Here is a 17,550-nt window from a genome sequence, read left to right as displayed (position 1 = left end):
TAGCAAACACAGGTCTGATCAACCTCTAGCCTCTCCCCGTCGCCGATAGATTCCCAGACGTATCCCTTCCCACGCGCAAACGAACCGGACCCACGGAGCCTAGCAAACTTCGTGTAGCAGAAGGACCCACGGAGCCTAGCAAACTTTGTGTGAGTCCTTGCCAGACGACTCCAGAGCTCTTCTACCCGGGTTCGAGTCCTGCAGGTTTATTTTCCCGTCGCCGAAACCCTTTGCGACGTACCCTCGTATTTTTCATCTTCCCGTCGCCGAAAACCCTTTGCGACGTACCCTTGTGCCCTGCAGGTTCGAGTTTTGTTTTGTTGTCTGTCTGTAACTGCAACTCAATCAAGTTTTCCAGCCTACACCACTGCCATCTCGGTGTAAGTAAACAATCTTTAAAACTACTGATACGCGTCTGTGCCTAATTCCAGCTCGAAGGCCTTCCCTCTCCGACCCGGCGTGCCCGGGCTGCTGGCCACAGCCCGCGTGCAGCGCGAAAAGGGCTCGGGTCGCTCCTGGCCTGCACAGCAGTGGCAAGGAGATCCTTGCTCAGCTCCACTATTCCCTGCTGTGCCGGGTCATGCCTGCTGGGCTGTGGAGACCCCGGGGTCGGAAGCAGGGTGGGAGCCTGAGCGTGCAGCCCATGCCCACTTCACACAGATCTGGCGGGCAAGGGTCCCCCTGCCCCTTGAGAGTGCATGAGGCAGCAGGGAGCCTGTTCTTCCCCTCCCCCAGATGAGCCACCCGCAGCCCCATCCTGCTGGGGCCCTGACGCCATGCATTGTGGCCCTGGGCCCCAAGTCCCATGCACCGCCCAGCTGGGCAGCATTCCCAGCTCTGCCCAGATCCTTCTCTCCCTCCCTACAGGGGCTTCAATTCCCCTCTCCCTCTCCTCCACCCACTTACCTGCAGGAGCTGCTCTCCAGGCTGCCACCTTGCCTGACCTCCCTCCTCTCACTCCCTCCCAGCTCCTGGCAGGTTGGAACTCTGCCAGCCTGCAGGGAGCTCATTGCAAAACAGCAAAATCAATGGGTTTCTCTGGCAAAACAAGAAATCTGTGTTTGCCTCTGGTAAAAGGTAAAATCTGTGGTTTACTCTGTTTTTCCATGGGAAATGGGAAACCCAGATCCCTGGTAATAACTCTCTTATGTGCAGATGAGCTGCTTTGTTTTTGATCATGGAACTGTGTGGCTGGTTAAAGTTGTTGTATTTATTCTTGCATATTGAACAACTGCAATGTTTCCTTACACATACCACTTTTATTCCAGACTTATTCCAGAACTATTATTGTGGGAGGGTTTTTTTGTTTGCTTTTGTTTTGGAAGTAGTATGGAAGGCAGGGTTGAGTGTGACTTGTTAAGATGATTTGTATACCAAATATATGTAAGAATATAAAAGTTTGTTGTGACAATGTATGCAAAATGGGAGGGTTTGGGATAATATGGGATAATATGCTCTCAGAAAAGCACCATTTTAATTTCTCTCTCCTTTTTTTCAGCCCTACTCTGAAAAACATTTATTTGCTGGAATTTCACCCTTCTCTTGGCCTGGTGTCTTTAATCCCTAAAGCTCTTGAACACCTCTCTCAGGAGTTCCACACCATCTGTAGACCACAAACAGCAAGCGAGGCAACTAGTCTAGATAAAAAAGTACTTCAGCTAGCGCTGGATGAATGGCTGTCTTTGGAAAATCTGGAATTATTATACAGCCCACAAATTCAGAAAGATGTAGGTTCAATTAGTGGTCCTTTGCAGGTTACAACAGTTACTTGAGGACCGAGATTTTGTTGGTGCTATTTTTGGGAGAATCGAAGGAGGGTGCAGAGGTGCAATTGGTTTCTGCTCCGCCCAAACTTTAAAAACAACTGCCTCGGGTGGAAAGCTCCATTTCTCTTCAGAGAATGCTGAGAGAGTCAATTGACTTCATGGCTTATTATCATCTCCCTTAATGCCTGTTAAGGTGTTAATGACACACATTCCTTTTTAATGGTCTTGATGTTCCACAATTCAGATTATCGTTTGTTCTACAATTTTGCTGCCTGTTAGCCCTGCCTGGTAGGGCCCTGAGAAAACAGCAGCTTTCTTGTTGGAAATTTATGGCACGTGCATGGGTAAAGTATAACTTTTTACGGAATATTCACAGAACTATCGTTGATATTGGCAAAGGGGTCCAGGTAGTTTGTGAATATTCCGTGAAAAATGATACTTTACTTGTGTACATGCAGTAGGCAGGCATACAGCCATAGGCAGTGGAAGGCTAGGGCTAATGGGGCTTAGCCCCTCCAAATACAGGGCAGCACAGAGGGCTGCAGGGCATCCTGGGTGCGTGGGTGGGATTGTGTGGAGCATTGCCCCCCACAGCAGGTGAGTCAGGGAAGGGGAAGGAGAGGCCCCCACAGTGACAGAGGGAGTGGGGCAAACACAAGGGCAGGGGCTCGGGTGAATGGGGCCCCAAGGTAGGTCATGGGATGCTTGGAGCCCGGTCAGATTTGTGCATGGAGTGGAGACCGGCTGCTGCTGCAGGCTGGGCTGTGCATGCTGCTGCTGCTGCCCCAGGAATCAGCTGCTGTGCATGATGCCATGTGCCTGCCACTGCCGGCTCCCAGAGCCAGCTCCTGAGCCACTAGCAGCGGGGTGCAGAGCCCAGCCCCCAACGGCAGCCCACCTCCACCCTACACATAAATCCAGGGATCCTGTGCCCTCTGGGTCTCTCCCAAGATGCGCACAGTAGCAAGAGCCCCCCCCCAAATCCCTGGATAAGACACTTGGGCTCCAAGCATCCTATGACCTGCCCCGGGGCCCCATTCGCCCCTGCCTCTGCGTCTGGCTCACTCCCTTCCTCATGCTGGGGGCCTCAATCTGCCTCTCCCATGCCCCTTTCCCTTCCCCCTCCCTGACCCACCTGCTGTGGTGGGCACTGGCTGCAATCCCAGCTGCCTGCAGGCTCCATGTCTGTCTGGATGCGCACCCCCGCCCCGCTGCAGCTGCCCGGAGCCCATGCCTGGGCTGCCCGGTGGCCCTTTGTGCTGCCCCACGTCTCAGGGGGATAAGCCCCATTAGCCCCGGCCTTCTGCCATCTATGCTCATGACCCTTAAAATTGTGGTGTGGGGCAAATTCCACGGTTTCCAAGTAGTCCATGAAATCATGATTTTCTCAGTGCCCTACTTCTATTTTACAGCTATGCAGACTGTTTTTAACTCTAGCTAAAAATCTTAATTCAGATATGGTAATCTTAACTCAGGTGTAGAAATGACTGACCGTGAAGTACTGGAGCACTGTCAAGATGCTCAAAAGTCTACATTTTGTTTTTTGAATCTGAATAAGAGATTTACATTAACTATGACTACTACAGAACTAATGATACAATATCCTTTGACATTTTTGCAAGTGTTGTGTTTTTAAGACTTTATACATATTCTAGCAAATATTTGTTTTTGGTTTGATCTTAAACTTAATATAGTGGTAGCTCTCTACCACATTAATAAAGCTACTAGTTTTGCTTTAACTGGAGAATAGTATGTATTGTGTTATATGATGTCTGGCACACCAACTGCACCCCACTTTTCAAAATCCTAGATCCTCCCATGCCCAAATTCTATCTTATTTTGATAGTTAATGATGACAAGCCTGAGGTGTAAGAAAACAGCTCTGCACTCTGGGCAGCAGTAACTCCTGGCTGCGGCAGTGGATGTTATTTTTATGCTCCACCTCCAAGTCAGTACTTGGGGCTACTGCCCTTGTTTATTGTACTGGGACAAAACACTTCTGTTCCAAGGGCCAGGTTTTCTTAAAACCATGAAGCAAAGCCATATTTGGGGTTTAAGGTTTTCTATCCTCTGTCAATGGCCTGGTCCTGCTACCTTTGAAGTAAATGGCAAAACCCCAACTGATTTCAGTGGGAACAAGATTGTTTCCAGGGGAGACTGGCTCCAATCTCATACCAGCGGTGTCACTGTAGTTACTCCAGAAAAAATGAAAAAGGATTGTATATATTTTTATCATGTTTATATAAAAGGTGTACCTATCTCTGTTCCTTTCCTTCCCTTGCAGTTATTTTCAGATGTATTGGTGGACGACCCTGTCCTTGTGAGAGAAATTGCTATGTCTGTAGTTGAGTCAGGAGCAGATGAAGAGAAGAAACAAGGCAAAGGAAAACAAACCTTTATTCTGGACTCCTTCTCCAGGCTCCTGGAGCTAGTCACCCTCCGCCATCGGTTAATAGAAAGTACAATGGAGAGTGCACGATTAGCTAGGTTAGTACTGAGCACGCGCAATATGGGAGGCCATTGTCTTCTTGATGCATAGGATTGTTGCATGAGGTTTAAAACCATTTGTTTCAAAATTTGAGATATGATTAAAGGTAGATAAAGAAAACAGGAAATATTTGTAGTTGGATCCAGCTGCTAGTGAAATCAGCAGCCAAACTCCCTCTTAAAAAATACCAAGACTAGACCCTTAATCTGTTAAAAATAGGAGTCTTCTATTCTACTGTATTTCAGTCAAAGAGCATGGTAGGGGAGAATATATTAATTATTAACCAAGTGAAGATAGTTATTCCCCTTTGCAAAAAGATTTGTACAGCTACCCGACTGTGAACAGCTCTTTAATGGTAATAAAATTGCAACATGACCAAGAGCTCCTCAAGAAACACAGTAGCTTAGTTTGTTCACTTGTTTCAATAAGCAGCCAAGTATAATTGCATTCTAATTGGGCTTATTTTTTTCTGAGAAAAATTTCTCATTGAAAATACCAGCTGGACTTTAGTAAATCATCTGCTATAGTGCTGTTTGGGGAATTGTTGTTAAACTATAGAAGAGGGCATTAAAACAAGAACTGTAAAGTGGGTAACAAATGACTGAAAGGGGGAGACCACAATGTATAGTGTTGATAAGGGAGATGTCAGGCTGGAGGGAGCTTATTAATGGAGTTTCTGAAAAGATCAGTTATGGCACTGATCTTATTAAATATTTTTATTAATCACTTTAGCATAAAAATATGAGTCAGCTAATAAAATTTGCAGACAACACAAAATTGGGAGGCATCACCAATACAGAGGAGGACTGGATTATCACACAGGAAGAACCAGATCACTTTGAGGACTGGAGTAATAGAAATCAGATGAAACATAACAGTGCAGAGTACAAGATCATAAACTTACTGGCTACTAACAATAATTTCTTCCATAAGCTGGGGGGTCATCAATTGAAAATGGTAGAGAAGAGAAAGATCTAGGCAAGTTGGTCAGCCACAGACTGAGATTTATAAATTGACCTGGGCAAGGTGTCCAATAGAGAGAGAACATTGTATAAGTCATTGAGACCTCAACTGGAATATTGTGCATAGTTCTGGTCACATCTGTTCAAGAAAGATGAAATCAACTGGATGAGGTGTACAGAAGAGCTATTGGGATGACTGTGGAAACAGTCATAGGACAAGTAGGGTCTTCTTGGGTTATTGAGTCTAGTCCCCATCTTTACAAGTAATCATATAATTGAAGAGTCTTAAAAATAATCTACTCTAACCCCTCACTCCTAACAACCACAAAGCGCATTACAAACAAAATCCACCTTACAGTGTGCCACAGATAAAAGCTGGGAAGAAAAGAGCACAAAATCCTTTAGCTTTGTGTCTGAGAGTTTTCAAAGTGATGGCAGGAGCACCCATATACAGAGTCAAAACTCTCCCTTTCCAATGCTTTACAGCAGGGATAGGCAATTATTTTGGCTGGAGGGCTGCTTAACAGGTTTTGGTGAGCTGTTGAGGGCCGTAAGAGTAGTCCTGCCCCTTGACTAGTGCCCAGCCACCTGGTTGCCATCTTGGGACCGGAAGTCCGATCCCTAATCCCTGACCTTTGCCACTGGAAGTCTTTCCCCTTGTCCCGGAAGTGCTCCTTTTGGGAGGGGGATTACCATCTTGAAACTGGAAAAAAAACCAAATCATATACTAAAAAAAATCAAACATCTACTATAACTTATTTTAATTTAATTAAAAAAAATATTTTTGTCCTGATTTATGTGTTTGCATAGTGTAACTAGAGATGATTGCATAATAGCTCAAAATACATTCTTACCCTTGTATATTGTGTACGGGGATAAGGAGGTGTATGTGGGGGCTGTGTGTTGGGGAGTGGGTGTAAGGGTATGGGTATGCTAGGTGGGGTGTGTGGGGGGAAGTGGGGGTGGGTATGGAGAGGTGTGGGGTATGTGGTTGGGGTGGGGGGCTGTGGGAGGGTGTGGGTGTGTTTGGAGGTATGGTGGGGGTGAGGTGTGTAGGAGGGTGTTAGTGTGTGTTTGAATATGGTAGAGGGTGTGGAAGTGTGTGTGTGTGTGTGTGTGTGTGTGTGTGTGTGTGTGTGCGCATGGTGTTATGGTTGGGGGGTTGAAGCATGTGTAGGGGCTCTGAGAGGGTGTGTGCTGGGGGCATGGGGGGAGGTTGGGAGCCAGCCTCTTCTGTCATGTCCTGGCTGCAGTGCACAGTTCCCAGCTGCAAGTCCAGGACCCATATGGTACCAGCATAGGGCCAGCCTGGCCCATCCTGGCACAGAGCAGTTCTGGCTGCAAGGCCAGGAGCATCATGGTGCTTCACAGAGCCAGCCTAGCCTGGCCCATTGCAGCTGTAGCATGCGGTTCCCAGCTGCAAGGTCAGGACCTGCATGGCATGGCACAGAGCCAGCCCAGCCTGACTGCAGCATGCACTTTCTGAATGCAAGGTCGGGACCTGCACAGCACAGCATGGAGCCAGCTTAGCCAGGCCCATCCCATGCTGTCCCAGCATCATGCAGTTCTTGGCTGCATGTTTGGGACCCATGCGGCACAGTAGGGAGCTGGCTTGGCCCAGCCTGTCCCCTCCTGGCACCATGCAATTCCTGGCTGTATGGTCAGGATCCACACAGCGCAGCATGGAGTTGGCCTGGGCATGCCTGGTGGCACACTGGAGTGCCAGAGCCATGGGAAGTCCTGCACCATCAGGTTGGGTCAGCTCTGTGACTCCATGTGGTGCTCCTGGCACTCTAGTCAGGAGTGGCACATGGAGGCACAGAGCCAGAGTCCTGCAAGCCCCATGGAGTGAGGTGATTGCCGGTGGTTCCCCCCCCTTCTCTCCCCCCAGCCTGTTCTTACCTGAATTTCAACTCTTGGATGAACCACAGGGGAACAGCCACAGGGTTCTTATGACAGAAGTCTCTGTTAGTCAGAAGCTTCCAGTCTCCAGAAGCTTTTGTGGGGTGTGAGCAGAGTAGGGCAGGGCAGGGCAGGCTGGAATTGAGTTGGTTGCATTGCAACCAGAGCCCAAGCTGCTTGCTGCTGCAGCTGGCAGCTTGTGCTGCTGGCTGCTTGTCAGCTTGCAGACAGGCAGCCACCAGCAGGTAATAATTGTCTAAATTTTAGAGGGGCCCTGTGGGCTAGACAGAATGGCTTGGTGTGCCGAAGCCAGCCCGCGGGCCATATTTTGCCCACCCCTGCTTTAGAGGATAGGGAGATAGGATAGGGGGAAGAACCCACAGAAAACTATGAAGTATTCAGTTTTACTATGGATGGTCAGCTGATATCTTAAAGCATATTACTACTTCTGTTATCCACACAGACAAAAGGTGCTGATAAGTGACATTTGTTGTGATCGGTCCCTTGAAAGCATTGTACTACCATGCCTTGACAGAAGCGCACAGCTGTAGAGCACTTTAAATGTGCCCACTTGTGCAACAAATTAACCCATATGTAATGAGGGTTCAGATGAAGGTGCTCCAAAGCGGAGTGCCTTCATTAACTTCTGTCTGTCTCTGTGCTGATCAGGCCTGGGCTGATGCAGCCCAGCCCCACCCTGGTGCTATCTGCAGGAAAGGAGAGAGAGAAAGGAAGGGGAAGGAGCTCCAGGCTGGGATTTGTCCAGCCTGAGCTGGAGTGGAGGGGCAGGTGGATTAAAGTCCCCTGCCTTGGGTGGGGCTCCAATCTATGTGCCCTCCCCCACTCCAGCTCAGGCTGGGGAGGTCCCTCCCTTCCCTTCTCCCCACTCCTATCCTGCAGGCAGCATGGGAGCTGGGGGAGGGGGCAGGCTAGGGATGAGAGTTTGAAGACAGGCAGCTCCTCCTGGATCAGCTCCAAAATGGAGCTTGATCTCCCACCGTCCTGACCCAACAATAAATGTCTGTTGGGTCAGGGGGACACTGTGAAGCATCATGAGTTAGAATGCGGAGCTGCACATCAGCGCCTGAAGTTACCTCTTCACCCCAACATGGGGACTGCATACAGATGAAAGAACACATGACATGTACCAACCACTGGTCCAGGAATTCCCTACCCCATCACACTATGTGGGGGTGAAGAGCTCACTGGCCAAGTTCGCGGATGACACCAGGTTATGGGGAAGTGTGGTCACAGTTGAAGATAGGCTATAGTTACAGGCAGACCTAGACAGGCTAGCAAGTTGGATGGATCGGAACCTGATGAAGTCATTGTTGAGAAATGTAAAGTGCTTCACCTCGGACAAGCAACCCCCAACACACACCTACAGGCTTGGCAGCACCAAACTGACTAGCACCATGAATGAAAGGGACCTGGGGGTAATAACAGACCACAGTATGAATATGAGCCAGCAGTGCGATGCTATAGCCAGTTGGGCAAATAATACTCTGGCATGCATCAATCGATGCATCTCCAGCAAAGCCAAGGAGGTGTTTCTTCTGCTTTACTCAGCACTGGTGAGACCACAGCTGGAGTACTCTGTCCAGTTCTGGGCACCACACTTTAACAAGGATGTGGACAAGCTTGAGAGAGTCCAAAGAAGAGTCACCCATATGATTAGTCTTAAAAGGCAACCCATATGAGGAAAGGCTGAGGGATCTGGGACTCTTCAGCTTGAGGAAAAGAAGGCTGAGGGGGGCCTGGTAGCAGCTTACCACTACACTAGGGGAGTACATCAAGGGCTCAGCAAACAACTGTTCATCAGGACACCCAAGGGGAAAACCAGGAGTAATGGCCACAAACTCCTGGAAGATAGATTCAGGCTCAACATTAGGAAAAATTTCTTCACAGTCAGGGTGTCCAGACTGTGGAATAAACTCCCTCCAGAGATGGTGTAATCACCTACCCTGGAAATCTTCAAGAGGAAACTAGACAGTCACCTTGCTGGGGTCACCTGACTCCTAGTTATCTTTCCTGCTTGGTGCAGGGGGCTGGACCTGATGATCTTCTGAGGTCCGTTCCGGCCTTACAATCTATGAATTTATAAATCTCGGAGCCCTTGGCAATAATCTTCATGGAGTCATGGGAGATGAGCCAGGTACCAGAGGACTGGAAAAGGGCCAGTGTAGTGCCACTCTTCAAAAACGGCAAGAAGGAGGACCCAAGGAACTACAGACCAGTTAGCCTCACCTCAATACCTGGCAAGTAACTGGAGTATATCCTAACGAAGGCCATTTGCAAGCGTCTGGAGGAGGAAGGGCTCATTGCAACAGCCAGCATGGATTTATGAAAAGCAAATCATGCCAAACAAACCTGATCTCCTTCTTTGACAAAGTAACTACTTGAGTGGATGAAGGGAATGCTGTAGATATAGTGTATCTGGACTTCAACAAGGCTTTTGACAAGATCCTGCATGAACTTCTCATAAACAAATTGGAGAAATGTTGGCTAGATAAAACTACTACAAGGTGGATAGATAACTGGCTCAATAGCTGCAAGCAAAGGGTAATTATTAGTGGGTCCATGTAAGAATGACAGGAGGTTTCAAGTGGAATCCCAGGGGGGCTGGACCCAATGATCTTCCAAGGTCCCTTCTGGCCTTACGATCTATGAATCTATGAATTCCCTCCACAGATTTCCCAAGCCTCCACTGCTTTGCTTGGAAGTCCATTCCAAAGCTGTACTCATATAATAGTTTGAAAATTAGAAAAATATATCTATCTAAGCATGCTCTTAACCAGTTTGTAGTTATTTAGTTTTGAAAGTTAAATACCTCCTCCCCTTTCCTGATATCCACCTCATGACTGCATTTGTAAATAGTATTATAATCCCTTTCATCCTTCATTTTGGTAAACTAAACTAAGTTTCTTTAATGCCTTCTTGTAAGGACTACAAGGGCACTTTTACACATGCTCTGGGAGTGGGGGAGCGGTGCTTTAATTAGAGCAGCTCCTAGAGCTTCTCTGATTAAAGTGCCGCTGCATCTCATATAGCAGCATCCCTGCACTTAAATGTCAGTGGGGACGCTTGAACTAAAGTTCGTTCAATGAGCTTTAGTTCAAGTGCCCCTGCCACCATTTTTAAGTGTGGGGATGCTGATACATGAGACACAGGAGGCTGCTGGAGCATGGTAATTAATTACCATGCTCCCACGTGCTGTAATTACAGTGTGTCGGAGCAGCTTCTACACTCATATACATGCACCCCAAGGTTCTCGGTTTCTTTAACCTTCTTAGTGGCTCTTCTTTGTATTTATTCCAGTTCAAATTCATCATTTTGATCACTGTTTAAATCTGCATACAGCAGTCTAAATGGGGTCTTGCAATGCTTTGTTCTGTGGTATTGGCACTTCCTTGTCTCTACTGAATATACCCTGCCTAGTACACTTTAGACTTGTATTGGCTGCTTTACAGTGGTTTCTTGTGGACTGGTTATCCCACAGTCAGTCAGCACACCCAGGTCCCCTTCTTCCTCTGTTGCATCCAGTCTACAACACCTATCTTGTAACTAAAATTCTTGCTATTAGTCCCTAAGGGTATGATTGCTATGTGGACTGGATTTAGTGTGTGGGCTGTATGTTAGATAGATCAGGTCCACTGCAATGCTCTTGTTTTAGAAGGTCAATTTTCTTGTCATGTAAGGGTATTAGACTCACTGCTTTGAACCTTCCTTGGATAAAACCACGTTAGGTTTTATCCTTTTCTTTTTTTACTTCCTGATTGTTCTTTCCTTCAATATCTATTTTAAGTTCTTAAATAGTAGAGTCATTCCCTCCCTTATTTTCTAAAGAAAATAGGAGTTTTTTGTCACTTTTCAGTAATAAGGTACCATCCTGATCTGACTGATTTATTCATGATCTGTGATAAAGGAGACTGGCATCTCATGTGCCAGTTATTTCAATATTCTGGGATGAAGATTATCCAGGAAAATGGAGCATCTCTTTTTTTATAAGACAAGCCAAAAGAGCTTAACTTGTTTTACCTAGAAAAAAGTAAAGTTTAAAGAGAATAGTACTACCCTTTAAAATGCATGATGGGAAGGAGAAGAACTATTTAGGCTAAAAGACACTGTTGGTAAAAGTGTAACTGGGGAATGAGAAGGAGGCTTCTAACCAGCAGAAAAGTGAAAGTATGAAGTAGCATGTCTGTATATGTGGAAGCAAAATACTGATGATGGAGCCTGATCAGTTTAAGAATGGGATCATGGTATGAGGTTGCCTGTAATAGCAGAGATTAGACTTGATGGCCCAGGGAGGGGTCCTTTCCAATCCAATTTTCTATGTTCCTATGACAGAGTTAAAAAATGTTGGGTTTCTTTCCTTCCCCCCAGTAGAAAATATAGACTTTTTTGTCAAAAAGCCAAGAACACTTGGTTTTCAGCAGCTGAAAAACAAAATACTTTTTCAGTTAATCAGGCACCATCACCGAAGAAAAGAAATGGAAAGAAAAGAAAAGAGCAAAGACAAGTTTCCATTGAGGCTTGTTTTAATGGAAATCATTTGAACAACCCTAACCTGAAACTTCCTCAGTTTACTAAAAACAAACCCTAAACATCTATGAGATGGGAAATGTTGAAATCCCTAAAATACCAGCAGAGAGTTGGTATTATTGTGCAACTGAAGGAGCTCTTATAAAAAGCTTTGAAGGAAAATAAGGAGTTAGGTTACATGTATAGGCCCATTAAATAGAACATCATCTTCAGGTAAGTGATGTTGTTTGAGTAAATTGAAAACAACTGTAAGTGGATATAGTTTATTGAACATGACTTTTTAAGTGGCTAATTTAGAATTTTCTTTTGATGTAGCAAAGCTCACAGCTCATTAAGATATATCTGCTGTAGAAGGCTGGGGTTTGGATTGAAACTTCAAAAGGGCGAACAATCCATCTCCTTGCTTTGCAGTGTAAAATGGACTGATTGCAACTAGATTTTTTGGTTCTTTTACTGTGCACTGGTGCTTTAATCAGACTTCTGGGGGACGTCCCATGTTTACCACCCCTTGCTCGTTTGCTTCTCGGTCCTCTAGTGATGACTCGTCAATCATTAACCCGTAAAAATACATATGCTGTATACGCTGTTCCACACAGCTCATTGTCTTGTGGTACTTGTTCTTTAGTAACCTGTAGTGCATGTGTTGAGACAATCCAGTTACAAGCATATCATTTTAGAAGATAGTGCAGGAAGAGCAGATAGAGTCTGAATTTGCTTCTCTTCTGTGTGGTTTTTTCCTCCCTTACATATTACTCTTTTTGAAATCCCTTTTTATCCACCTTTTTTTTCTCCTGGTGCATTCTTTCTCCTTCCTGTGTTTCCCTTTGTAGCACACTCCCACACAGGTCAATATATATCACTGTCCCTGACTGCACTAGCACAACAGTACACTCTACAAGATTAGCTTGTGTAAGAAACCTCCTTTGTCTTTTGCTTTTGGTGCTGAAAGTTCCCTTTGCTTCTTCTTTGTAGACAGTGGTTGTCAATGTGCAGAATATGTGTATGTATATGCATGTGTATATGTATAATGACAGTGGAAGGTGCTAAGAAATGTTATATTTTAATGGAAGTATCTTACTAAAATTGTACCTACTAAGTGTACATTCCTAGGTGTGTGCTGCTTGGAATGTTAGACAACATTTTTAAATGCATGCCACTCTATCAGTCTTCTGCGATCTGTTTTAGGTTCTACAAGGTATTTGCAAAGGAAATGGGGTTTGATGAGTTCCATTTGCACTTGAGGCCAGTGCATTTTGAATTTGCTTCTCACAAGGAGAAAGCAGACCAGCCCCCACCAGTGTTCATTACAGCTCTCCTGGAAGATGACAGTACTGTGGACAGGTAAACCACAACATTTCAGGGGTCAAAGTGTTTCTAGGTAGATCGTGACCCAGCGTACCTCTCAGCCTGCTAAGGTCCAAATGCAGGACTTCACAGACCCTATCTGAGGGACAGATGCAAATCATGTAGAAACTTAAGAAATCAAATTGTACAGTGTTTGAGCTTTAAGTAACCTTTTAAAATATAACTTTGGTTTCATAAGTAAATCCTAATGTGAAGATGTTCAAGAATAAAAGTGGAAAAATACCAAATGTGTGTTCAACAAGCATGACATCAGAACTAAACTGAGGGATCTCTCAAATCCAGGGAAACTGGGGTGAAAAGGGACAGACAAGCAGAGAACTGGGACCTTGAAAAACAGTTACTCCTTGATCCAGAATTTGCATACGCAGGCCTATAAATGGCAGAAAACTCACCTTCTTGCTATGCATTGAGTAACAGCTTCACTTCCTAGCTTCAGTCAAACCTAGCTGCTGCACAGGAAGATGCTGCTTGTGCACTGCCTTTCTTTCCCTTTGACAAGTGGGCAGGTACCAGGAACAGTCTGGCCATGAAAACCTTTACAAAGTTGGTAAATAAAATATTTTTAAAAACAGATTGGGGGTGGTGACCATGGGGGGAGATAGAAATAATATAGGAAAGTCCAATTTTCTTAATAGAGTCTGCAAGGGTGCTTTCTATCCCTGCTTCCCAGTCATTGGTATATGGGTACAAACTTAAGAGTCCCCTTCTTTTCTGAACAATAAGCCACTATTCACATCCCCTTCCAAGCCATGTGGAAGACTGATCAGCCCCAAACAAATCTTACAAGAGCAAACAGCTGAATCTTCATTTCAGGTTAATTGAATTTTGTGGATAGTGCCAGGCACTGTCTGGGATGGCTGATGTCACAGTCTGGTAGACAGCCTATGTTCCCCAAACGGTCAGGAACCAATATTTTAAATGAAACTTGATCAAATTGGACAAGTAGATTTTTTTTTATCTCTTGTTTATCCAACTCTTTGCTTGCCTATGAAGAACTATTGATTCTCCACAAGTTCAGCTGCAAATGTTACAGAATATTTTATTTCTTTCTTGAATATTCCTTAAATTTTTAATATCTTAAAAACTCCTGATTCAAGAAGAAAGGTTAATTCATTCCTGTGCAAAATCCAAATATAACGGGGAAAAGAGACAGAAAACACAGCAATTCAAGTTTTGTCGTCTTATCCTTCAGTCTGGCTTCTTTGATGTGTTCTCTGCTCTCATGGATGATTTTTGCTTTTCTTTCAGATATATTCCATCTAGTTTAATGTTAAGTATCCAGGAGATTGACAATCAAATTGGAAAGTTTAGCTTTCAAACAAGAGATAGTGTTATTCAGGTGAGCAGATTTTTTTAAATTCCAAGCAGAAAAAAAAATGTAGAGCATGTTGTTGTTTAACATTTATATTGCAGTAGCACATAAAGGCCTTATCTAGCCTGGGTTTCATTGTGCTAGGCGCTTTATGTTCCTCTTATAAAATTGGTCGTTTTGTCCATGTTTCTGTGTGTAACAGCAAGCTTTTATTTATTTTTCAAAACTAACCAGATAAATCTCAGTCAAATCCTCTGCATGAAATTGTGGGCCAAATCCCTAAAATCTTTTTGAGAAAATTATTAATGGAGTTTTGCTTGAAAAGGGCAAATAAGTGAGCAATAAGTGAGGATTTGGCTTTTTTTTTTTTCTCTGGAGCACAAAGCAAGGTTTTTCTTAGTGAAAGAAAATAAATCCCTTTCCTTTATGTGCTCCATTGGTAACCTTTAATTTGGTGGTGTTATGCCCAGAAACCTCCTAGCCTTCAAAACTCTCCTCAGAGCCTCATCAGCACAACCCATGCTCAGCAACAAGCTGGCAAACTATTAAGCCATTCCAAAAACAAAAGAGAAAATAAGCAACCTCCTAGCTGTTGCTTGATAGCATCCCTTGGGTCATACCATGTTGTTCAAAACCTAGATTTGTAGATTCCTGGAAGAGCATAAATCTGCAAATGCAGCTGGGAGACGTGACATCAACATTTAATCCTGTTTAGATTAATAGCACTGTGCAGCCCTAAAGAACAATTAATGTCACTTTTGAGATTTAGTTAAGATGAGGAAAACATTGGAGTGATCTTTCTCGGTAAAGTAACCTGCCTGTATGCTATGAATACTTTCATTTTTTTTACCCTCTTTTAGCTTTTATCCCCATCTGGAGTGGAAAACATGCAGATCATCCTTGCTTGTCAAGTCACTCAAAAAAATGCTCTGATAGCTGCTGTTCAGCAAGCCTCATTTTGTCACGTAGCCCAACCTACATATACCCCGGACCTGAAGGTCAGCAGCATTTATTTCCCCTAATCTTCTAGGCCATGTTTGTGCCAACTAATGTCATTTTACTGTATCTGATAATGCTGTTGGTGGTCATTTGGTTATTAGTTTTGTTTTGCTCTATCATAAAATATAACTACAGTAGTTCTTTACTAATATGAAGGAAAAGTTGGTTTTATTTCAGTGATTTATTTAATGCAGATGTTATTGAGTTAGGAGACCATGAACAGCTGAAAAATGCTATAGAAAATGCAATAGGTGGAGGGGTGTAGAAGTGAACATATGCAAGAATGACTGGATAAAATCCACTGTTAGTGCTGTTAGATGAGAAAACATACTTCAGAAAATAAAACCAGGGATTTCAAAGAAGAATCTGTAATGTTAAGGCTATTCTGACCTGTTGTAGTATTTCTGAGTTCTTTGCAACAGAAGAATGGTTTTATTGCTTTTCTGTACTTAAAAAAACAAGTGAAAACTAAAAGCTGGCATTTTCTGAGGGGTGCCTCAAGTCCAGAATGGTTGAGAGGATCATAATTTGGCTTTGCAACCCATGAACTTCTGGCATGGTGATAGTTTATCTTACACCAGCACCTCCTGTCCCTTCTCTATTGTCTTGTCTTCTGGAAACAGCAGCACAGATGCTGCTGAGAAAGTAACTGACTCCCTAATGTTACACTGGGATAAAGTCAAATGCCACCTCATGGAGATATACAGTCATCATTTTTCCTTGGTAGACAGTGTTTTCATTCTGTAGTTAAAGAACCGAGTTTGATAGGTTTTTCTCATAGGACGCATCTACACAAGATGCTCACTGCACACTTGTTACTGTACAGTCATTTAGTACTTGCATAACCAAGCACTAAATTACTGCACAGTAACTGGTGTTATTAAGCAGTAGTGTCCTGGCATGGCTGCCTGGTTACAACCTCATTACTACTGTGCAGGAACTCATTACTACTGCGCAGTAGGGCGGTTCGAAGCTTTGGTTGCTGATTCAATTCGGAGGAGATTCGGCCCGATTCAGCGGCCAAACCTTTGAATCTGAATTGAATTGGGAGACCAGTTAAAAGGTCTGAATCGATTGGAAGCTTCTGAATCAATTCAAAGATTCAGAGATTCGGGCAGTCCCCGCTTGCCGGCGCAGGGAGCTGGACCTGGGCTCAGTGCCGGTAAGTAGTGGGGTGATGGGGGGGCTTGAGGAGGGGGAAGGGGACCATGGGGGGACTTCTGCCAGGCCACAACCCCCGCCCACTCTCCCAGCCCGGTCAATGGCTACCCAGCCTGGCCCCAGTATCCTGGCACTTAAAAAAAAAAAAAAAAAAAGAAATAAAGCCCTGCACTCACCTGTTGTTGCAGCAGGCATCGGGGCCTCTGGGGGCTTGTGGCAGAGCCCCCCCACTCAGTGGGGGGCAGCGGGGATCTCCCCCCTGCCTGGCAGGAGCCGCTGACTTGGGACAGTGATTCAAATCACTGAGTTGAATCACTGTCCCCCGAATCAGCCAAATCTGAAGCAAATACTAGCTGCTTTGCACAGGCCTACTGTGCAGTAGCATCATGTGATAGCTAATGCCCAGCCATGCTACTACACACTAGTAATGAGCTACTGCGCAGTAGTAACCAGCTACTGCACAGTAAGCGTCTCATCTAGACATATCCGTTGTGTCCCAACTTGTTGCAGAGTATTTGAGGGGAAAAAGGGGGAAAGGAGCCAAGAGGCTTCCTTGGCTGACCAGAGAAATCCAGAGCAGTCTACGGGCTAAAAGGGGGGCATATAAAAAGTGGAAACGGGGAGAGATTACTAAAGAGGAGTATACCTCCTCTGCTTGCGCTTGTAGGGAGGCAGTTAGACCTGCCAAAGCTACCATGGAGCTGAGGATGGCATCCCAAGTTAAGGATAATAAAAATTTGTTCTTTAGATATATAGGGAGTAAAAGGAAGGCCCACGGTGGAATAGGACCTCTACTAAATGGACATAAGCAATTGGTGACGGACAGTGGGGGACAAGGCTGAACTCCTCAATGAGTTCTCTGCCTCAGTGTTCCTAAGTGAGGGGCAAGACAAGTCTGTCACTGGGATTGTAGAGAGGCAGCAGCAGGGCACCAGACTACCAAGCATAGACCCTGAGATGGTGCAGAGGCACCTGGAGGAACTGGATGCATTTAAGTCGGCAGGCCCAGATGAGCTCCATCCGAGGGTACTGAAGGCACTGGCTGACGTC

General features: G+C 45.0%; 1 protein-coding gene across 1 annotated transcript in view; it reads left to right on the top strand.

The window, feature by feature from the left end:
- The window catches only part of LOC102372828, a 141,717-nt gene that overhangs the window by 54,263 nt on the left and 69,904 nt on the right, over window positions 1-17,550 (top strand). Inside the window, exons 19-23 of the mRNA XM_025211391.1 lie at window positions 1,499-1,727; window positions 4,051-4,253; window positions 12,849-13,004; window positions 14,277-14,367; window positions 15,201-15,338. Of these exons, the coding sequence (XP_025067176.1) occupies window positions 1,499-1,727; window positions 4,051-4,253; window positions 12,849-13,004; window positions 14,277-14,367; window positions 15,201-15,338 (817 nt within the window). The remainder of the gene's footprint in view (window positions 1-1,498; window positions 1,728-4,050; window positions 4,254-12,848; window positions 13,005-14,276; window positions 14,368-15,200; window positions 15,339-17,550) is intronic.

Source organism: Alligator sinensis, unplaced genomic scaffold, assembly GCF_000455745.1.
Source record: "Alligator sinensis unplaced genomic scaffold, ASM45574v1 scaffold962_1, whole genome shotgun sequence".
NCBI lineage: Eukaryota > Metazoa > Chordata > Crocodylia > Alligatoridae > Alligator > Alligator sinensis.
This window is presented reverse-complemented; position numbering and strand designations above follow the sequence as displayed.